Source organism: Ranitomeya variabilis, chromosome 6 (assembly GCF_051348905.1).
Source record: "Ranitomeya variabilis isolate aRanVar5 chromosome 6, aRanVar5.hap1, whole genome shotgun sequence".
Classification (NCBI taxonomy): domain Eukaryota; kingdom Metazoa; phylum Chordata; class Amphibia; order Anura; family Dendrobatidae; genus Ranitomeya; species Ranitomeya variabilis.
The window spans coordinates 370,602,665-370,626,188 of record NC_135237.1 but is presented as its reverse complement, the minus strand read 5'-3'; the positions used below and the strand labels follow the sequence as shown (position 1 = coordinate 370,626,188).

The following is a 23,524-nucleotide window of genomic DNA, read 5'->3' as shown; positions in this document are numbered from 1 at the left end:
GCTAATACAAGTCTGAGAAAAAACGGATCCGGCTCCAACTTTTGCCTGATCCGTTTTTTTCATAATTCGCCAGATTGTGCCTGACGGCAAAAAGCTGATGTGTGAAAGTAGCCTATATAGACAGAACCCGAAGTTGCAGCATAGAGTGGATGGTACAGAATTTTATCATCACTTAAATTTTTAAAAACTAAATATTTTTAATTTATTAATTGAAATTTACTTTTGGGCTTTGGACTAACCCTTTATCTACTGGTCATAGCTGGTCACAAAAACATTCTACAAAGTCTTCTGCAATTTTAGAAACCGTGTCCAAAGTCCAGCTGTCACCAGATATCCACTGTTCATAAGTTTTACTATCTACCATAGACTCTTTTGGAATGATTTAATATTTTTTTTTTGTGGGGAGCCATTACTGGGGGACATATTTTGCTGATTCTTAGGTAACAGATTGAACTTTTTTTCTGGACACATTATGGGAGACACATACTTTGTAATCAGCAAGGTTGGACTCGCCAATGTGAATCTTTCAGCTTACCTCCTTCAATCATAAGCTCCGTGTTCTGGTGTACCACTAACACCAGCCAGGACACAATTCTTAGCTCGCATGGTAGCACATTTTGAAAATTCTGTTTGGGCAGAAGTTAAATTATTTATTTATTTTGGTAAATAGTCAAAGTCTCTTTCAAATTGGCTAGAGCCAGCCTCTTATGGACATGAGTTTTCTTATCCTTCACTTTCATAGACAGTCTTTCTTGGCAGGTATAGTTCGATTCACCTTATCACTATTGTAATACCCTTTCACTCTATCCACTATAGATTTATCTAATTTCCCTGGTTTAGGATCAGGACAAGATCTGAAACCTTTTTTTTTAATTTCGAAAATATGGCCCCTACACTTTTAGACCACAGGCTGAAAACATCTAAATTCGAGATTTTCAAATTGACACACTTCATATACGGTAGTTATTTTTTGAAGTATGATCCCTTTGAGATATCAACTTGAATTTTAGTACAGATGTGGCTAGGTGCATAGGAGGCACATGTGAATTTTTTGAAAAGTTTTTATATCATATTGATCTTTTGGAAATGTTTTTCAAAATTTTGCCTTTGAGTCTGCATGGGTAAAATATCATCAGATATACTCTTGTGAAGTGTCTGGTGGAAGCCTGTACATTTCTGAGTGTAATAGTGTTTTCTCCTTCGCCACATTGGGGGACACAGGACCGCTGTGTCCCTCAATGAGTGGCTCGGAGAAAAGGATTTTACGGTCAGTACACAAAAATCCCTATTCTTCTGTTTCTCTATCTTGGTTCTGGCCTGCGCGATGAGAAATATCAAGGCATGGAATACAGAAATTTGCATTTTTTTTTCAAAACTAAAAATTTTAAGAAAAGTAAAGTATATAGAAGAAAATGTTTTTCTTCACATTTTCCATTCTCTAACACAGTATTAACAAAGAACAAACTTTCAAAAGAAATAAAAACAGAGTAAAATTGCATTGGTTCACTTGTAATCTAATGACCCAGATCAAAATTGGAGCCGTGTCCATGTTTTGGTGTAAACCACTGGGACTGGAAAATACACATGGACACGTGAACAGCCCCATAGAACCCATACCTATTATAGTCTGTCTGTGAAAAAAGGAGATTTGTTCATGGAAATCTGACACCTGAATGAGGCCTAATGTGATTTTGTTGTGAACTAAAATGATGTCCTGCATTTGTCCAGGCTACAAAGCAAGAACGGAAAGCAACAGGTGCCATTATCAACAGCTACGGTCTCTATGGTGCACAGTGTTCCAGAGCTGATGGTTAGCTCGGAGGTAAGCTCTTCTGTTTAGCATTCGGCTAAGCGTTTTTACGTTCCAAAAGGTGGTGGCATTCCTTAGGTTATACCACCGGTGTCTGATTGGTAACGAATCAACTGCTGGGACCTCTACTAGTCCTGAAAACAGCACGGGTCCTAGCAGTACTACCTGCACAGATCACTGATGGCATCTGCAGTGAAATTCATTTTCAACTACGGTTTAGCCACACTAGGATAACCACTCTCCAAAGAACTGTATGGGAGAAATCGGTAGAATTAGTTATTACTGGAGCACCCTTATGTTGATGGTGAGAAACCAGGCACAAGCATTGACTCCTCTACACCTGAAGTTTGGGATTGATGGCCTCTTGCAGCCTCATTGATTTACGCCGCATTTGTAGTATCATTATAGGTACATATGGTGGTAAATGTCGCTCGTAAGATCCTTTATATTTATAGTATGGTGGAGCAGCCTGAGATATTCCATTTATACCAACTCATCTGAGGCCATTGATATGTTTGACACTGGGAGCAGTGTAAATTCATCTTGAATATGTATTCTGTGTATTAAACAAAGGTTTTAAACCTATTTTACAACTGCATTTAATCATTGTTAGGCTTAGACTACATGGCGAAGCGTATGATACAACGGTGTCCCTCAGACAAGATATTTGTGCAACTTGCTGTTTCATGAGTATTTTAGCCAAATTAGAGACAAATCATGAGGCAAGTGAGTTGTGTGCGACTCGCACCCAGTGACAGAAAATCAAGTTAGTGACACCACATCACAATCACATTAGATGGCAATACAGCCCCATAATGTTGCACCTTAATCTTAGTGTCTCCTTGGAGGGGAGTGCATGGTGCGACAATACCGAATTTTATTTACAGCTGTGTGTCAGCAATTTTTTGCTTATGTAATGCATCATAAGCTTGTATTAAATAATAAAAAATACCAAAGAGAGGGGGCCGTAAATTATACAAACTCAGCCATAAATATGGGTAGAAAAACCAAAAGAGAATGGACAGAGCAATAATAAATATTAAAATATCACAATTTTTATTACCAGATTACAAAAACCTAAAATGAATACATAGACGTAGAATACAAACAATTAAAAGTGAATGACGACATCCAAGTGCCACGTCAAAGCAGGAGGTATAAAGGATATTGCACGAATACATAAGTAAGAACTAGTAAAGTCAATAAATACCGTATGGTCCAATGTGGTGACCAATTGATTATATAAAATACTAAATGAAGAGAATGCACATATGTGCAAAAAATTGCATTAATTCAATCATTATCAATATTTCAGCAGTATTGGAAATAATACAGTAAAGTGCATAGTGCTTTAATACAGCTTAAATACAAACTACCATAAAAGATCAGTGCCAAACAGAATATTATTTAACTCACAGTAAACTGTGAAGCAGAGGACCAAACAATAAGGTGCAAGATACCACAATGTATGTAAAAATATGCAGATATAGGAACCTAGTGAACAAGAGACTCCCCAATTAGATAGAAAACTGCATGTGAGCGGGCTGGAATAGCAAGGACATTAGAGGGGAGAGAGGTTTATGAAACCGACCTGCTGTTGTAGATGTGGGAGGAAGGGACCCCAACGCTTAATGCTTCTTCAGGGGGGGCGTAATGTCAGGGATGGAGGGGAGCAGGTATATATACCCTATCCAGTACATGGCTCCGGCGGCTATAGCGGTGCTTCCGGTGACACAGAGGGGACCGGAAGCCATGGAATCGGCATCCAACGTCACAGCCTCCTGCCCACCAGGGCAGGCCGGAAGTGCGACGCCTGAAGGACGCATCACCCGGGCAACGGAACCACGCCAGTCACATGAAGCGCACACCGCATAACAAGCTGCAGGTATGCAGAGTATAGGCGAAAATCGCACATGGATAGAAAGAGTATAAAGCTAAAGGAATATAAGGGATTACAAATAAGTGCACATACCTTAGGTGATGTGTGGAAATCATTCCAAAGTGGAAAAGAAAAAGTGCCTAGAATAAGTGATAAGGAAAATAGTGAACAAAGAATCATCTGGTAATAAAAATTGTGATATTTTAATATTTATTATTGCTCTGTGTCCATTTTTTTTTTTTTTTTTGTATTAAATAGTATAGATGTTGCATTTTTTTTTTTTGCCATACTCATTCATTCGTACTTCCCAGTTGACATGATTCCCCTAATGCTGACTACAGTTATTATTAATGTGTTTGGCTTTTCAATAATTGCTCTTCCCTGAGTCCTGTCCAATAGTAACAGTGCCTCCATCTCTGCCTCCTGCTTATGATGGGTTTCTCCCTGTTAGTTCTTATAGAAGTGTGGGGGGGGACTATATGATTCTGAATCTAATACAAATGCACTGGAGATTATGCACACACAGTATAGACATGCAGCACGATTCAGGCAACTTTTATAACTGGCTAATTTTGTGGATTTGCCTACTATATCACTGCTCTCTATATAAGGCTGACTCTGCTGCATATGGCATGTCCAGAGGAACAAGGGCTGTGTGGGGAAGGACCGAGAACTGCTGGGTGCGATTTCATCCGTGATTATGTCATCCAGTAGTTCACAGTAAGTTAGTGATTGACTAGTTGGCCACACAGGAGAAAATGCACTGGGCTAGTAGTTGGGCTGCAGATCACATGCCACTGCTGTGAAGAAGGACTCAAAGCGTATTGATTCAACTGATCTGGGATAAAACAAATTATACTGCTAGAATATTACTGGTGAGTTACCAATATATGGCCAAAACCGCTGACTCAGAGCGACTTTGTTACTATATCCGTTTGAGAGCTTGGCGCAGGGACCATATAAATTGGGCGATTCAGAGGTGCAAATTTGTTTTTGTTTTGCAGATTTGCCTACCAGCCTTCAGCCATATAAGACAATGGAAGCTACAATCTAGGTCTGTGTTTTCTCCTCCACTGTCTTAAATATGGGACTTATACCAGGGCAATAGGAAGTTTGCTAACAAGGCACCTTTTCTATATATTATTTTTTTTTAGCCAGTAAACAGTTTGACTACATGCTGGAAAATAATGATATCCAATTTCACACTTGTACATAATGGCTACTGTTTTTACCACTATAGGTATAGCTTTACATTCTGTGGATTTTGTCACTTCAGGGCTCTTTGTTTGTTCTGAGATATAATTTATGGTTTACGAGGGTGTTCTTAATTTTCTTCTAGCAAGCTGAACAACTGGGCCGGGAAGACCAACATCGACTGCATCGAAACAAGAAGCTTGTCCTCATGGTGGATTTAGATCAGACATTAATCCATACCACAGAACAGCACTGCCAGCATATGTCCAGAAAGGTATGTTCCTGACACTTTTTTTTGCACTTCAGATTTTAACCTCTTAATTACCAGAGGTATATTTGTTTTTGCGTTTTCATTTTTTGCTCCCCTTCTTCCCAAAGCGATAACTTTTTTTAACATTTTTTATTTTTCCGGCAATATGGCCATGTGAGGGCTTGTTTTTTGCAGGGCGAGTTGTACTTTTGAACGACACAATTAGTTTTACCATGTCATTTACTTGAAAACAAAAAATAAAATCCAATTGCCGTGAAATTGTAAAAAAAAGTGCAATCCCACATTTGTTTTTGTTTGGCTTTTTTCCTAGGTTCACTAAATGCTAATATTACCTGCCATTATGATTCTCCAGGTCATTACGAGTTCATAGATGCCAAACATGTCTAGGTTTTTTTTTTGGTTTTTTTTAATCGAAGTGGTGAAAAAAAATTCCAAAGTTTGTTGGAAAATGGTGCATTTTTTTTTCGATTAACCGTATCATCTCCATTTTTCGTGATCTATGGTTGGTTGAGGACTTATTTTTTTGCGTGCCGAGCTAACTTTTTTAAATGATACAATTTTGGTGCAGATATGATCTTTTAATCATTATTGCATTTTAACGCACTGTCGCGGCGACCAAAAAAAGGTAATTCTGGCATTTTGACTTTTTTTTCGCTATACGCCGTTTAGCAATCAGATTAATCCTTTTTGTTTATTTATAGACCAGGCGATTCTGAACGTGGCAATACCAAATATGTGTATGTTTGATTTTTTTTTTCTATTGTTTTTATTTGAATGGGGGCGAAGGGGGGGGTGATTTGAACTTTTTTTATTTTTTTTATATTTTTGAAAACATTTTTTTTTTTTACTTTTTGCATGCCTCAATAGCCTGCCATAACTCGATTGCCTCTGCTACATACAGGCGATGAGCAGATCGCCTGTATGTAGCAGAATTACTCACTTGCTATGAGCGCCGACCACCGGGCGGCACTCATAGCAATCCGGCAGTGACATCCATAGAGATCTGCTGGAGACCTCTGGTTGTCATACCAACTCATCAGTGACCCACGATCACTGGGGCCACCGACGGGCGGATTTCTGACGTGCTTGCCGAAAGCGCGTGTTAAATGCCGCTGTCAAGAGTTGGACAGTGGCATTTATTGGATTAACAACCGCAGGAGGATCACGATTCCTTCCGTGACTGTTAGCAGCACATGTCAGCTGTTCAAAACAGCTGACATTTACCGGAAAAAATGTGGGCTCACCGCCGGAGCCTACATCAAAGGGAGGGTGTTTGACATCAGCTTACTATTACTCCCAATGTCGGAAAGGGGTTAAAGTAAGGGCTTGTTTTTTGTGGGACCAGTTTTAGTTTAGAATGACGCCTTTTTATGTACTGGAAGGGCATGGGGCCAACCCTCGGACCGGGGAATGGAGCCTGTACGGTGCGCGGGGGCGATCGGAAGAGCGACTCGCTGTGCTGTGCAAAGTCAAGTGCCCCTCAAGTGCAGTGATAAGACAATAAACCCATTATTTTTTGTTTTGTGTTGATTTTCTGAGGTTCATTGTGTGACAAGAATGACATGTGTAGTGTTGTGTTTTTGTTGTTTTTTTTAAATAGAAATATCTAAAGGGTTGTTCCTGACAACCCGTGCTTAAAGTGAACCGGTCAGCTGATAAATGCTGCCCAGTCTGCGCATAGACCTGTCAACCCAGGGCAGCGGGTGGGAGAAGCTCCGGGAACCAACCACCTGTCTGACCAGTGTATAGCGCAGTCCCTGTCCCTTCGCTGCTTTAAAAGTATGCCTGGCTAAGTTCACACAGCCATTCCTCAAAGTATGGGCAGCATGTGTCAGCGGACAGGTTTACTTTTATCCTTTCAGGACCCCGTAGAAAATGAGAGCAATGTATACTCTCCTGCAGCAGTGCACTGCAGCGATGCGAGCTCTGCTGTACCGGGCGGGTGATGTGACATTGCTGTCACTTGCCCATCATTGGCCACTGCCGTGGGCAAGGACCTTGAAAACCCCACAGGTATTATACACCGATACTTTAATTAAAAGCTTTCTGAAAATGTAGTTACAGTCCAATATCCATGTATATAGGAAAAGACACATGAATGGATAGCAGGCCTTGGTAATCCATAACCCATTTATATTAACCATTTAGTGACAGAGCCAAATTAAAAAAAATCTGACCAGTGTCACTTTGTGGTAATAACTCTGGAACGCTTTGACAAATTCCAGTGATTTTGAGATTTTTTTTCATGACACATCTATATATATATATATATATATATATATATATATATATATATATATATATATATATATATATATATATATATACACTCACCGGCCACTTTATTAGGTACACCATGCTAGTAACGGGTTGGACCCCCTTTTGCCTTCAGAACTGCCTCAATTCTTCGTGGCATAGATTCAACAAGGTGCTGGAAGCATTCCTCAGAGATTTTGGTCCATATTGACATGATGGCATCACACAGTTGCCGCAGATTTGTCGGCTGCACATCCCAAAGATGCTCCATACAAGGCAGGATGGATCCATGCTTTCATGTTGTTTACGCCAAATTCTGACCCTACCATCCGAATGTCGCAGCAGAAATCGAGACTCATCAGACCAAGCAACGTTTTTCCAATCTTCTACTGTCCAATTTCGATGAGCTTGTACAAATTGTAGCCTCAGTTTCCTGTTCTTAGCTGAAAGGAGTGGTACCCGGTGTGGTCTTCTGCTGCTGTAGCCCATCTGCCTCAAAGTTCGACGCACTGTGCGTTCAGAGATGCTCTTAGGCCTACCTTGGTTGTAACGGGTGGCGATTTGAGTCACTCTTGCCTTTCTATCAGCTCGAACCAGTCTGCCCATTCTCCTCTGACCTCTGGCATCAACAAGGCATTTCCGCCCACAGAACTGCCGCTCACTGGATTTTTTTTCTTTTTCGGACCATTCTCTGTAAACCCTAGAGATGGTTGTGCGTGAAAATCCCAGTAGATCAGCAGTTTCTGAAATACTCAGACCAGCCCTTCTGGCACCAACAACCATGCCACGTTCAAAGGCACTCAAATCACCTTTCTTCCCCATACTGATGCTCGGTTTGAACTGCAGGAGATTGTCTTGACCATGTCTACATGCCTAAATGCACTGAGTTGCCGCCATGTGATTGGCTGATTAGAAATTAAGTGTTAACAAGAAGTTGGACAGGTGTACCTAATAAAGTGGCCAGTGAGTGTATGTGTGTATATATATATATATATATATATATATATATATATATATATATATATATATATATATATATATATATATATATATATATATCGTGATTACTCGCTAATCCCGCCCCCTGCACAGTAGCTCCGCCCCACCACATCACCACACATAATCCCGCCCCCCACCACATTACCACACACAATCCCGCCCCCCCACCACATCACCACACATAATCCCGCCCCCCACCACATTACCACATATAATCCCGCCCCCCACCACATTACCACACATAATCCCGCCCCCCACCACATTACCACACATAATCCCGCCCCCCACCACATGAGCACACACAATCCCGCCCCCCCACCACATTAGCACACATAAGCCCGCCCCCCCACCACATTAGCACACATAATCCCGCCCCCCACCACATGAGCACACACAATCCCGCCCCCCCCACCATATTAGCACACATAATCCCGCCCCCCCACCACATTAGCACACATAATCCCGCCCCCCCACCACATTAGCACACATAATCCCGCCCCCCCACCACATGAGCACACACAATCCCGTCCCCCCACCACATTAGCACACACAATCCCGTCCCCCCACCACATTAGCGCACATAATCCCGCCCCCCCACCACATTAGCGCACACAATCCCGCCCCCCACCACATTAGCGCACATAATCCCGCCCCCCCACCACATTAGCACATAATCCCGCCCCTCCACCACATTAGCACACACAATCCCGCCCCCCCACCACATTAGCACACATAATCCCGCCCCCCCCACATTACCACACATAATCCCGCCCCCCCCACATTACCACACATAATCCCGCCCCCCACCACATTAGTACACATAATCCCGCCCCCCACCACATTATGACACACTATCCCGTCCCCACACATTAAATTGTACCTGGTAGAAGTCAAGGAAAGATCTTTGAAAATGACGAAAATGACTATACATTTAATTGTGTTTACAGAGAAATTTTTACTTAATTTATGTTTCGTTATGAAATTTGTTTAGATGCTGGAATGAATAAAAAACGCACATCTTACTGAATCCAGTTTGTTTTTGATTTTACACTGTGAATAAAATGTATTTTTAGTATTATTCAGATTTTTAATGATTATTATTATTATTAAATTCATTTTAAGTTAATTTACCACCTGCGTAAGCGCTATTGAATGTTGTAATTATTTACTTTAGGTTAATCACCAGCAGCGTTAATTAGATAGCAATGAGCGTGCCGAGCGTTAGCTGGCTGGAAACAGCTATTTATACTTTATGATAATGGTAAATGTAGGTTGATGTTTTGTGTTCATTTATAAATAAAAAAAAAAAATAAATTAAAAAAAAAAAAATACATCACTGGAATCAGTGTCTCTGTCTCTACAGTATGCTGCTCTCTGTTTAGGTGGCAAAAACCTACTGACAGATTCCATTTAAACACTGCACTTGACATTACTCTTTTATTACTTATTACTTTTTATTTTTGATTTCCTTTTCTTACAGGGTATATTCCATTTCCAGTTGGGCCGAGGAGAACCAATGCTGCACACACGTTTGCGTCCACATTGTAAAGAATTTTTAGAGAAAATTGCCAAACTATATGAGCTGCACGTTTTCACCTTTGGAAGCAGGCTTTATGCACATACTATTGCTGGTCAGTATTCTGCCAAATCTTGTTCTAAATGTGCTTCATACTTTGTCGTGGTCTGATCACGGACAGACTTCGAGTCTCCTGACCTGAACTTGACATGTGTGAGGAACGGACCATGACACACAAATTTGTGAATCGCATCAGCTGTCATCACCAACGAAGTCTCCATACTGCCATTTAAGGCCCACAATGAATGGGAGACAATATATAGAATGGCCTTGATTAGAACTGATTGGCTGCAGCACATTTTGCCATTTTCCTAAGCGGTGCAATTTAAACCTTGGGTTTTGCATCATGGCTGCTTGGCGAATTCTACTTGTAAGTAGCCACTACTAGCAGTAGTTCTGGAGCTCACTGTATACTGCTCTTCTGAGGTGTCTGGTAAACTCATGCAGCCAGAATATATAGAAAATGCACGCTCTCGTTATAATCAAGAATGCACAGACGATATGTGTTCATGCATATGGCATTCTGGATGCCACCACTAGAGGGCGTGTTCTGCACACTGTTATAGAATGATTTCCAGAATACCATTTCATCCCGCCACTGTCTATGCACAGGGATTTTTTATAATATAATATATTATAATAATATAATATATACAGTAGTGTTATTATAATGCAGTTACCACAGATTTCTGGATCTAAACAGATTGGGAGAAATTCATCAAGACAGACTCTTTTGTACCCCAGTCTTGAAATGCGTTTATCGACCTCTATACTTTAAGATATATTTTCTTTTACTCATATAAACATTTTGTTACGCTTTGTGTTATAACATTAATTAGTTCCTTCAAATACTGTAATGCTTCTCTTGACGTTTGAGTGTGCAATAATCTGCAGTACTACAGTCCTTCAGTGTATTGTATAGGAGGTCTAGTGTTCTCAGGTTCAAGTCCCCAAGGGGGACGTATAGAAATTGTAATAAAAAAATCACAATGGCAGAGTGGCTGCATATTGGTCATCCCCCCCCCCCCCCCCTTCCCCCTCAAAAATTAGAATAAAAAAAATGAAAAACTTGTATGTAGCCCAAAATGATATGGTTCAAAACTGCAGCTTGTCCAACAAAAAACAAAATAGTTAAGGCTTAACTGATGCCAAGTATATTTTAGTAGCAGTAAAACTTTAAAAATGAAACTAAATTTTGTGGAACAAATGTAAAAGGTCATTTTTTTTTTATTTTTTTTTATACAACAAAGTGATTAAAGTCAGTAAAATCCAAGAAAACAGCAGCGGAGCAATTTATTTCACAAGAAAGCAAGCCCCTCATATGGCCATGTCGATGGAAAATAAAAAAGTTATGCTTCATGGAAGAAGTGTGTTAAATAAAAGCACGAAAGCTCTTGATCCTTAATGAGGTTGTCCACTACTCTGACAACCCCATCTCAATGTTGGCCCCCAGTAAAATAACACTTCTACTTTCCTCCAGTGTCTGCAGGGTGCCTCCCGAGGTTCTCATAACATTGTTACCTCTCGTGATCCCTGCAGTCAATCAGTGCTGGCTGCACTCTCTCCCCACTTTCGGACGTATCGCATCATCAGGAGGAAGAGCTGCTGCCGTCTCATTTCCTGCTGATGTATGTCATGTGTCTGAATGCTGGGAGAGTGCAACCAGCACTGATTGACCGCAGGGATCACGTGAGGTAACAATGTTATGAGAGCCCTGGGAGAAACCATGCACACACCGCTTGAAAAATGCCGGCACGCGAGTAGAATGGTTATTTTACTGGGGGCAAACATACAGATTTGGAAGGGGTTGTCAGAGTAGTGGACAACCCCTTTAAGGATTTTTAAGGTTAAAATTGAAAATCCTTAATAGATTATGCTAAAATGATGACATATACTGAGCTTTTAAGAGTATTTAGGTCATAAAAGAATATTATATATATGTTTAGAGGGAACAGTAAGCATTTGTCGTTTAAAAACCAGCAGGACCTACAGGCTGTTCTTCTTCCTCACCAATAATTGTTCCCATTGCTATTGTAGTACCGCAGACATGGATTGCTGTTAATGGTAAATTCATGAAAATTGTTAATACCAAAAGTTTCCATTAAATACAATTTTTCATAGCAAAAAGTATGCATTACTTTAGCTAAATTTCTGCTTTTAACACAAGAGGGCAGTAAAGGGCCACAGAAATGTAAAATGTTGCATTAGCGAGAAAAAAAATAGATACACACATGTACACATATATATTCAATTAAAATGGCTGCTATTGGCTCGCTGCTCCGCCAATACTGCCCACTATCATATTGGCCCATTTGGCATTTGCACTATGGCCAGTCTGTCCTCTGGCCCTGCTGTGTCTAGTATGTGGCTGGGATGTGATTTGCAGTCTGTCGATGGTTCTGCCGCCTGATCGAATTATATCTGTGTTGTGAGGAATTGTCCATAATGATATTTGCAGTAAGATGAGGGTGACCACGTGCCCATATCTCTGTTGTCAGTACCTATTACACTTAAATCTACTTTCACTCCACATTTTTTTCTATTTTAAGTTGGCTCTGACCTCTGCAGCAGCTGCCATTGTGGCCAATATCAGACACCCATGGGTGCAATATAGAAAAGAAAAAACCTCCATATACCTCAGTATCGCATTCAAAATTGTGCAGCCGTTGAGACCAGTGTCTTGGGTGTAAAAATATATATAGTAACATATTTTTAGACAATTCCAAATACGGTATATGCTTTCACCCATTCCTGTCGGTGCATTAAAAGAGTATGTCCATCTTTATAGATGAAGATTGTCAGATAGTTAATGTAAAAAAAAAAAAACTTTTGAAATGTACTGCTTATTATGTTATCTTTTATTTTGTTTACAGGCCGTTGCCATGAAGATTGACCACTGTTGCTGTCTAGCTTGTAAGCACTCTGCAGGTTCTGCTGTCTAGCAGTGGTGGTCTATCTCCAATGCAATGAGTTGGTCTCAAAAAACAAAAAAGTAGTAATATCTAGAGACCTGCTGAAATAATTAATATACAGTAAATTACAAAGTTGCTTGCATTTACAAGCACTATCCGACAATGTCCATTTATGAAGATGGGAATAACACTTAAAAAAAATATAGCTGAAAACAAATACTAGCAAATTGCATATAAGTCTTTAAAAATCCCATGTGAATCTGGCCTAAGAGGGGTATAACATTAGCTTAATTGGAGGTCTGTTGATTTTATGGGCTCATGAACTTTGGACTTTACAATGTATTAATATACCTGTTTTGTTTTCTTTTTTAGGATTTTTGGATCCTGAGAAGAAGCTTTTCTCACATCGAATCTTATCAAGGGATGAATGTATAGATCCTTTTTCCAAAACGGGAAACCTTAGGTTTGTCCTTTTTTTATTTTTTATTTATTTTTTAAAATAAATATGCATGTGATGAATTTTATTAATGGCTTCCAGCTTGTTTTTATGAATCATTCTGTACCAAAGGCTGTTGGGGCACTGGTGTTACCTGTACAGAGGAACATGGTTTCTGTAGTAGCTGAATGATAGGATAATGCCATTAGTATTATCAGAGTATGCTCGAGTGCTAATAGGATATCTTTGCCGTGCTCTAATCCCATTTTGGCAGAGCTTGCCTGTTTGTTAGGCAATCTCTACATGTGTTGTAGAACAGCCATGAGACATGCAGCCACGGGATTCGAGCACTCCGAAGACACTCTTATCACTCGAGTATGCTCCGCTAACACCTTATTGGAGCACGTTCAGTAATCACTAGAAGTCATCTGTAAGTAATAATGAATATAACTGCGCAGATGTATGTGTGCAGAACTGGATGGAGCGCAGTCTTATCATCTTGCTTGAACAGTCACAACAAGTAAATATTTTAGAATGTGTTTGAATGTTGTCGGTGAATTTTGAGCCTACTAGGTTTGTGTTCAGCATCTTTTTTTTTTTTTTTTTATATAGCACTTTTCAATTTTTCGTATTTCTTTTTATGCTTTATCTTGTGATTTTAAGGAATCTTTTTCCGTGTGGGGACTCTATGGTCTGCATCATTGATGATCGAGAAGATGTTTGGAAATTTGCTCCTAATTTGATTACAGTTAAAAAGTATGTCTACTTTCAAGGTACTGGTGACATCAATGCACCCCCCGGTTCAAGGGAAGCCCAGATAAGGAACAGAGGTTAGTAATAAGGAAGCTGTGAATCGTTACCCTTAAATGTCCCTCTCCAGAGTCCATAACGTATGTCCCCTTCTGAACATCATTTACTGCCTATGTACAATTAACTAAACGCAGGTCTTTAGAGGTAAGTGCCTAGAAAGCCACTAAGAGGCGGAGAATGTTAGGAGATTTCTTCTCTGAATCAATGTTTGTTAATGCTTTTCTGGAATTAACCCTTTTGCGACCTATGACGTATAGGTATGTCATAGGTCCCCTCCCCCTCTTTGATGTAGGCTCCAGTGCTGGGCTCGCATCTTTTTTGGGACATGACAGCTGGTTTGATTAGCTGTCATGTGCCCCTTACAGCCGCTGGTGAATTTGCGATCTACTCGCAGCTATTGACATGTTAAGTGACGCGGTCAGTCTGATGGCATCGTTTAATCCCCAAGGGTGGTTTGCACGTTAATGACTGGGCCAATTTTAACAATGCTGGCCACTGTCCCTTTATGAGGTTAAAACTCTAAAATGCTTCAACGGATCCTGATGATTCTGACATTGTTTTCTCGGGACCTATTGTACTTCATGATAGTGGTAACATTTCTTTGATATTACCTACGTTTATTTGTGAGAAAAACAGAAATTTGGCGAATATTTTGAAAATTTCGCAATTTTCCAACTTTGAATTTCTATGCCCTTAAATCACAGAGATATGTCACACAAAATACTTAATAAGTTTCCCACATCTACTTTACATCAGGACAATTTTGGAACCAAACATTTTTTTTTGTTACGGAGTTAAAAGGGTTAAAATTTGAACAGCAATTTCTTATTTTTACAACACCATTTTTTTTTTAGCGACTACATCACATTTGAAGTAACTTTGAAGGGTCTATATGATAGAAAATACCCAAGTGTGACACCATTCCAAAAACTGCACCCCTCAAGGTGCTCAAAACCACATTCAAGAATTTTATTAACCCTTCAGGTGTTTTACAGGAGGAATTTTTGGAATATTTAAAAGAAAAAATAAAAATGAACATTTTTAACTTTTTTTCACAAAAAATTTACTTTAGCTCCAATTTGTTTTATTTTACCAAGGGTAACAGGAGAAATTGGATACCCTATATGTGGGGGTAAACCACTGTTTGGGAGCATGGCAGAGCTTAGAAGGGAAGGAGCGCCGTTTGACTTTTCAATGCAAAATAGACTGAAATTGAGAGAGGACGCCATGTCGCGTTTGGAGAGTCCCTGATGTGCCTATACATTGAAACCCCCCCACAAGTGACACCATTTTGGAAAGTAGACACCCTCAGGAACTTATCTAGATGTGTGGTGAGCACTTTGACCCACCAAGTGCTTTACAGAAGTTTATAATGTAGAGCCGTAAAAATAAACAATCATATTTTTTTCACAAAAATGAACTTTTCGCCTCAATTTTTTATTTTCCCAAGGGTAACAGAAGAAAGTGGACCCCAAAAGTTGTTGTGCAATTTGTCCTGAGTATGCTGATACCCCATATGTGGGGGTAAACTACTGTTTGGGCGCATGGCAGAACTTGGAAGGGAAGGAGTGCTGTTTGACTTTTCAATGCAAAATTGACTGGAATTGAGATAGGACACCATGTCGCGTTTTGAGAGCCCCTGATGTGCCTAAACAGTGGAAAACCCCCACAAGTGACCCCATATTGGAAACTAGACCCCCCAAGGAACTTATCTAGATGTGTTGTGAGAACTTTGAATCCCCAAGTGTTTCACTACAGTTTATAACACAGAGCCGTGAAAGTAAAAAAATCATTTTTTTTCCCACAAAAATGATTTTTTAACCCCCAATTTTTTATTTTCCCAAGGGTACCAAGAGAAATTTGACCCCAAAATGTTGGGGTAAACCCCTGTTTGGGCGCATGGCAGAGCTCGGAAAGGACGGAGCACTGTTTTACTTTTTCAACGCAGAATGGGCTGGAATTGAGATCCGACGCCATGTCGCGTTTGGAGAGCCCCTGATGTGCCTAAACAGTGGAAACCCCTCAATTCCAACTCCAACCCTAACCCGAACACACCCCTAACCCTGACACACCTTTAATCCCAACCGTAAATGTAATCCAAACCCTAACCGTAACTTTAGCCCCAACCCTAATCCTAACTTTAGCCCCAACTCTAACCCTAATTTTAGCCCCATCTCTAATGCTAACTGTAGCCCCAACCCTAACTGTAGCCCCAACTGGAAAATAGAAATAAATACATTTTTGTAATTTTATTATTTTTCCCTAACTAAGGGGGTGATAAAGGGGAGTTTGGTTTACTATTCATAGCTGTTTTTTTAGCGGATTTTTATGATTGGCAGCTATCACACACTAAAAGACGCTTTTTATTGCAAAAAATAGTTTTTGAGTCTCCACATTTTGAGAGCTATAATTTTTCCATATTTTAGTCCACAGAGTCATGTGAGCTCTTGTTTTTTGCGGGACGAGTTGACGTTTTTATTGGTAACATTGCACATGACATTTTTTTGATCGCTTTTTATTCCGATTTTTGTGAGGCAGAATGACCAAAAACCAGCAATTCATGAATTTCTTTTGGTGGGGGGCGTTTATACTGTTACGCGCTTAGTAAAATTGATAAAGCAGTTTTATTCTTCGGGTCAGTACGACTACAGCGATACCTCATGTATATCATTTTTTACGTTTTGGCGCTTTTATACGATAAAAACTATTTTATATAAAAAAAATACTTATTTACCTCGCTTTCTTCTGAGGACTATAACTTTTTTTTTATTTTTTCGCTGATGATGCTGTATGGTGGCTCGTTTTTTTGCGGGACAAGATGACATTTTTGGCGGTACCATGGTTATTTATATCAGTCTTTGTTATCGCGTGTTATTCCACTTTTTGTTCGGCGGTATGATAATAAAGCATTGTTTTTGCCGTTGTTTTTGTTTGTTTGTTTGTTTTTTAACGGTGTTCACTGAAGGGGTTAACTAGTGGGACAATTTTATAGGCAGGGTCGTTACGGACGCGGCGATACTAAATATGTGTACTTTTATTGTTGTTTTCTTTATTTAGATAAAGAAATGTATTTATTGGAACAAAATTTTTTTTTCTTTATTTAGGAATTTTTTTTTTTACACGTAAATTTGTTTAACTTTTTTACTTTGTCCCAGGGTGGGACATCACATCGCGTTGTTCCGAGGGTCTCAGGGAAGCACGCAGGGAGCCCCCTCCCTGTGCTATGCTTCCCTATGCAGCTGGGGAACGCTGTGATCATGTTTGATCGCAGTGGCCCAGGGGTTAATGTGCCGGGAGCGTTCCGTGACCGCTCCTGGCACGTAGTGCCGGTTGTCAGCTGTAATAATCAGCTGACACCCGGCGGCGATTGGCCGCGCACAACCCCCCCCCCCCCCGTGAGCGTGGCCGATCGCCTGTGCCGTGCTATCCCGTCCCTGGGAATTAAGTCCCAGGTCACCACGACGGGATAGTACATCATATGGGATTAAGGGGTTAACGCGCGCACAATGGAAGTACATCACAAACGCCGGCACCCATGTCACATGATTGCGGGACACCGATGGGTTGGCATGACAATTGGGGAACTGCAGAAGACCCTGTGTGCAAATAACACGGAATAACTCAAATAAAAATACTTTAAAAAATTTATTTTACAATTGCAAGGTAAGGATGCATTCCAACTACCGCCAGGAGGGGATCCATAATGGATCTGACCTCCTGGTGACCCCAGCTAAGGCTGGCGGAATCCCGCCATTCCGGCAGCCTTAGCTGGAGTTACCAGGAGGTCAGATCCATTATGGATCCCCTTCTGGCGAACCCCAGCGCTACTGGGAACACAGCCTAAGATGTGTATATTTCAAAACATAATTATGTGCATAAAACAACAAAAAAGTAAGTAAACGGGCACGCCAAATATAGGCATTCTATATGCAATTCTTTTATGAAAACATTTTTATGAAAACAAACTTGGTGCAGGAATATTTATTTGTAACTTTACATATTCCCCCGACAATTCTCGCATATTATTTTTTCGGCTGAATGTTCCTTGCATACATTTTGTCCGCAAGTAGAACAGAAACGCTCCAATTTTCTTTCCTTCTTTGCTGGACAAATATAGCAGCGCTTTCTTTTTTTTTCTCTTTGCTCTGGATGTTCCAGAAAGCGTATTCCACATCGGATCATTGCCTCAGTAATTTGCCTTGATAAGCAAATCTGTGTATCACATGTAAAGGTACCGTCACATTAAGCGACGCTGCAGCGATAGCGACAACGATGTCGATCGCTGCAGCGTCGCTGTTTGATCGCTGGAGAGCTGTCACACAGACCGCTCTCCAGCGACCAACGATGCCGAGGTCCCCGGGTAACCAGGGTAAACATCGGGTTGCTAAGCGCAGGGCCGCGCTTAGTAACCCGATGTTTACCCTGGTTACCAGCTTAATGTAGAGCTGATTGCCAAATATCACTTAGCGACCCCCCCCCCCCCCCCCCCCCCTCCCGGGGTTTCAACATTGTGGGGCAAACAGGACCATTTTTCCTAGAGCACATGTCCCCCCAATGTGTTTCACCACAGATGCAGCGTAATCAGGGGTTGCAACTACAGCTAGAATGGCGGACTGCCAAAAAAAGAGAAAATTATATATTATTTATATATTTATAGCCTTTGTAATGCATACTAGAGCCAATGCAATTACATGTGTCTTACTGCAAGAAGTAACTTGGGTATAACTCGGACAACTACAAGCGATGATGGCGCTTACCAGCAATCGAAACACCTTATGTGTTATAAGAAACGCTATCATAGGTTCAATTTTCCTTGGAGTGTCATCTTCAGCGCTACTATGTTTACCAGCTACCAATTAGAACTAGCATACGCTGGATCAAGAAGGGGTTTTTCTAGTAGTGGACAACTTTTTTTTTTTAAAGGGGTTTTAAAGACTGGAAGTTTTTTCCTATAACCATTCATATTTTGATGGGCTGTACTCAATTTTTTTGTTAGTCTATGGGACTGGCAGAGAAACTAGACAGTAGGTGCAGGTGCTTGACCTCCGCAGAACCTTGTTCTCCAGGTCAGTGCGAGTCCCACCAGACTGCAGCTGTAAGTAAAGTGCCCATTTTCCTATGGTTGTAGGATAACTTTCAATTTTGGTAAACCCTGTTTAACTTTCTCAGATTTGAGTGCAGAAGTTTATTTTTGTAAAGATTGATTTTCATTGCCACTTTTTACTCCATAGTTTTACCACTCAGTGTGTATCAGTGGAAGATTCCCCATAATTTCTTTTGAGAGCTACTAAGGTTGGCATCACGGTTTCATTTTTAAGAGATTCTTTTTCTTTTAGCCTTAGGCAACTCCAAGGCATCAGTGGCAGCCCAGCAGTCCGAGGCACTTCCGCAGGATCCTGATCAGTCTAAAAGCCTTCCCGTGGAGGAGCACAGTAATGGACTTGAGAAAAGTGTGAAGGGGGTTAATGGCAACCCTTCTGGCAGTGAGGCCTATAAAAAGGACTGTGATGCTAGCCACGGACTAGTGGAGCAGGACCCTGTCATCGGTCAGGAATCTTGTACCTATGATGGTAAAAACTTAACGCTGTCAGAAGCTAAACGATCTATAGAACAAGATGATAAGACAGAGGTTGCCAAATCTCAAACAAAGACTGGTACTGCAAAAGATTTAGACTTTGACCTCTCTAGTGATAGCGACAGCGAGGCGGATGATAAAAAATCACCACCCCCCTCCTCCTCTGGGAGTGAAAGTGAATGTAAAAGAAGTTGGAGGAAGTCTAAAAAGCCAGAAAAGGTCTCTCGGGAATCTTCAGTTGAGTCTGTACCTGGCAAACCATGGACTGAGAATCACAATAGTGATATCAGACTAGTATCGGAAAGTAAAGATAAGCTATTATTACAGGATGAAGCGATGGAGATTCAAGGAGAAGAAACAGATACGCTTATTGACTTAGGAAATGGATGCACGGATAAGAAGGAGGTAGAAACTGAATCCCAGAATAGTGAGCAGTCTGGAATAACAGTAGGAGAATCTCTAGATCAGAGTATGGAAGAAGATGACGATGACAGTGAAGACCTAGATGAAGACGATCACTTAATATACCTAGAGGAGATCCTTGTCAGGGTACACACAGATTACTATGCAAAGTATGAACGATACCTCAAGAAGGAGTTGGAAGACGTTCCAGATATCCGGAAAATTGTGCCAGAGCTGAAGAGTAAAGTCCTGGAAAACACAATTATTGCATTCAGTGGCCTTCATCCCACAAACTTTCCCATTGAGAGGACAAGGGAATGTTATCACGCCAGATCCTTAGGTGCGAAAATCAGCAAAAACCTGGCTTTAAATGAGGAGGAATCAAACAAGGTGACACATCTGATTGCAGCACGAGCAGGTAGGAAAACTTGTTTCACAAGAGCTAAAACAATCATAAAGGCTAAAACCATTGATTCCATAAGCTGGCTCATGCATCCATCTTTCATGCGGTATAAATTCTTGCTTTAGTAATGTTTCCACCTCTGTAACGTACAATTCATGTACACTTTGTGTGCTTTTGAGGTTCATTCTCATAATATCAGTAATATTCAGTGCAAAATAAAGGGAAGTGGAAGCGGTTGTCTAATTTAGAAAACATTTCCATTCAGGGAATTTCTATTTATTAGTTAGATTTTTCATGTTGTATGCAAATGACCTGTTTACAGTCATGCAGGCGCTTATGAGATAAGTTGTACTGGCAGCTCCCTAATGCCCCAATCTGGCTTGTGTGAAGGTCCTGAGGACTAGGAGTAGATCTGTCACCAGGAGCTCCTGCCTCCGCACTACTTCTGGCGGGTAGACTTCTTAACGTTGTATGTTTATTTGTGTGTGTTTACCGTCCCTCGTGTTTAATTTCTAGGGACTGAGAAGGTCAGACAGGCTATGAATTGTAAAAGCCTTCATGTGGTCAACCCTGACTGGCTTTGGAGCTGTCTGGAAAGGTGGGAAAAGGTAGAAGAACAGCTGTTTCCACTAAAGGAAGACTATTTGAAATCTCAGAGGTAAGTGCAGCCAGTATCATTTGGTAATGTGGAACATAAAACCATGTTTCCTCTGTCTGAATCCTATACTGAATGATAATAATAATTATAATATTATTATTAGAATTAATGTTATTATTATACAGGGCAGTTTGTAGCGTCATTGAGCCAGCCAGGGAGATCGACCTGCAGGATTGGAAATATAGCTCTGGCCTGCAATACAGGATGCTGCAAGTCAAGAAAAAATATATATGACTGGGAGAATTTGCTGAAGAAAAATCTTCTCATCATTTTTTTTTTCTCTGCTGAACTTGACAGGTTTAAGCCATTTACCCCCATTCCTGACAAGTCACATTTTTATTTTTTTTCTGTATGTGTACACAATATGAAGAGCTGTAAAAAAAAAAAAAAAAAAAAAAAAAAAAAGTATTTTTCAGAAATTCTAATGTTTGCATATTTTTTTTCATGATAAATTGGGCCTAATCTTATTTTTTTTTTCTTTTTTGACCAATATTCTGTTAGCCATTAACCCCTTAATGACCTTGGGATTTTCCGTTTTTCCGTGTTTGTTTTTCGCTCCCCTCCTTCCCAGAGCCATAACTTTTTTATTTTTCTGTCAATATGGCCATGTGAGGGCTTATTTTTTGTGAAACGAGTTGTACTTTTGAACGACACCATTGGTTTTACCATGTTGTGTACTAGAAAACGGGAAATAAATTCCAAGTGCGGTGAAATTGCAAAAAAAAGTGCAATCCCACACTGTTTTTTGTTTGGCTTTTTTGCTAGGTTCACTAAATGCTAAAACTGACCTGCCATTATGATTCTCCAAGTCATTACGAGTTCATAGACACCAAACATGTCTAGGTTCTTTTTTATCTAAGTGGTGAAAAAAATTCCAAACTTTGCTAAAAAAAAAAAAAATTGCGCCATTTTCCGATACTTGTAGCGTCTCCATTTTTCATGATCTGGGGTTGGTTGAGGGCTTATTTTTTGAGTTCCAAGCTGACGTCTTTATTGATACCACTTTTGTGCAGATACGTTCTTTTGATCGCCCGTTACTGCATTTTAATGCAATGTCGCGGCGACAAAAAAAAAGTAATTCTGGCGTTTCAAATTTTTTTCTCGCTACGCCATTTAGCAATCAAGTTAATCCTTTTTATTGATAGATCGGGCGATTCTGAACACGGCGATACTAAATGTGTAGGTTTGATTTCTTTTTTTTAATTGTTTTATTTTGAATGGGGTGAAAGGGGGGTGATTTAAACTTTTATATTTTTTTTTATTTTTTTCACATTTTTTTTAACTTTTTTTTTTTTTTTTTTTTTACTTTTGCCATGCTTCAATAGCCTCCATGGGAGGCTAGAAGCTGGCACAACTAGATCGGCTCAGCTACATGGGAGCGATCATCAGATCGCTCCTATGTAGCTGAATTCCTGCATTGCTATGAGCGCCGACCACAGGGTGGCGCTCACAGCAATCCGGCATCAGCAACCATAGAGGTCTCAAGGACCTCTATTGTCACTATGCAGACTCATCGCTGACCCCCGATCATGTGACGGGGGTCGGCGATGCGCTCATTTCCGGCCCGATGGCCGGAAGCGCCAGTTAAATTCCGCTGTCAGCGTTTGACAGTGGCATTTAACTAGTTAATAGCGGCGGGTGGATCACGATTCCACCCGTCGCTATTGCGGTCACATGTCAGCTGTTCAAAACAGCTGACATGTCCCGACTTTGATGCGGGCTCACCGCCGGAGCCCGCATCAAAGCGGGGGTTCTGACCTCGGACGTACTATCCCGTCCGAGGTCAGAAAGGGGTTAAAATAATTGTTCATCTTCACAAAAAAGCAGTAAGAAATGATTAGACATTTAGACAAAGTGCTGTGTATATTGAGGGTGAGCATGAAACTATTCTGATAGTATATGTTATGTGTTGGTCCTGAGAAATGAATGGCTAGTGCGTAGGGCTGTATATTGGTAATACACAATTCAAAGTATTGGCAGCTGTGATTGGTGGAGGTCTGACTGCTCTGAATACGGCTCATTACTACTCTGAAGTGGTAGTGTAATAGTACTATAGCTCTGTGCTACTTCATCCTCTTTTAATACCACATTTGTTTATGGACGTTCTAAGTTTGGTGTGTTATTATAGTCAATTGCTGACTGACTCTCCAGAAAATGCAGCTTCGTCCTCGGAGAAAACAAACTTGGTGTGGATCTTCTTAAAATATCATATACATAGACATACAGTAAAACAGTGATGTTCTCCTACATGAGACAGGCGCCTCCCACCCCTCACAGCGAAGACCCCCCCGCAGAGACAAACATCCTCCACCCCTCACAGCGAGGGCCTCCCATTTAAGACAA

At 40.6% G+C, this 23,524-nt stretch overlaps 1 protein-coding gene across 3 annotated transcripts in view; it reads left to right on the top strand.

The window, feature by feature from the left end:
* The window catches only part of CTDP1 (CTD phosphatase subunit 1), a 149,120-nt gene that overhangs the window by 37,082 nt on the left and 88,514 nt on the right, over nucleotides 1-23,524 (top strand). For 2 of the 3 annotated variants that reach the window (XM_077270046.1, XM_077270047.1), the window contains exons 3-9: nucleotides 1,729-1,822; nucleotides 5,029-5,157; nucleotides 9,890-10,040; nucleotides 13,270-13,360; nucleotides 13,997-14,163; nucleotides 19,480-20,538; nucleotides 21,040-21,181. In XM_077270046.1, coding sequence (XP_077126161.1) covers nucleotides 1,729-1,822; nucleotides 5,029-5,157; nucleotides 9,890-10,040; nucleotides 13,270-13,360; nucleotides 13,997-14,163; nucleotides 19,480-20,538; nucleotides 21,040-21,181 — 1,833 coding nt within the window. Of the gene's footprint in view, nucleotides 1-1,728; nucleotides 1,823-4,693; nucleotides 4,744-5,028; nucleotides 5,158-9,889; nucleotides 10,041-13,269; nucleotides 13,361-13,996; nucleotides 14,164-19,479; nucleotides 20,539-21,039; nucleotides 21,182-23,524 lie in introns of those variants that run through there. The other variant, XM_077270049.1, reaches the window with a different exon arrangement.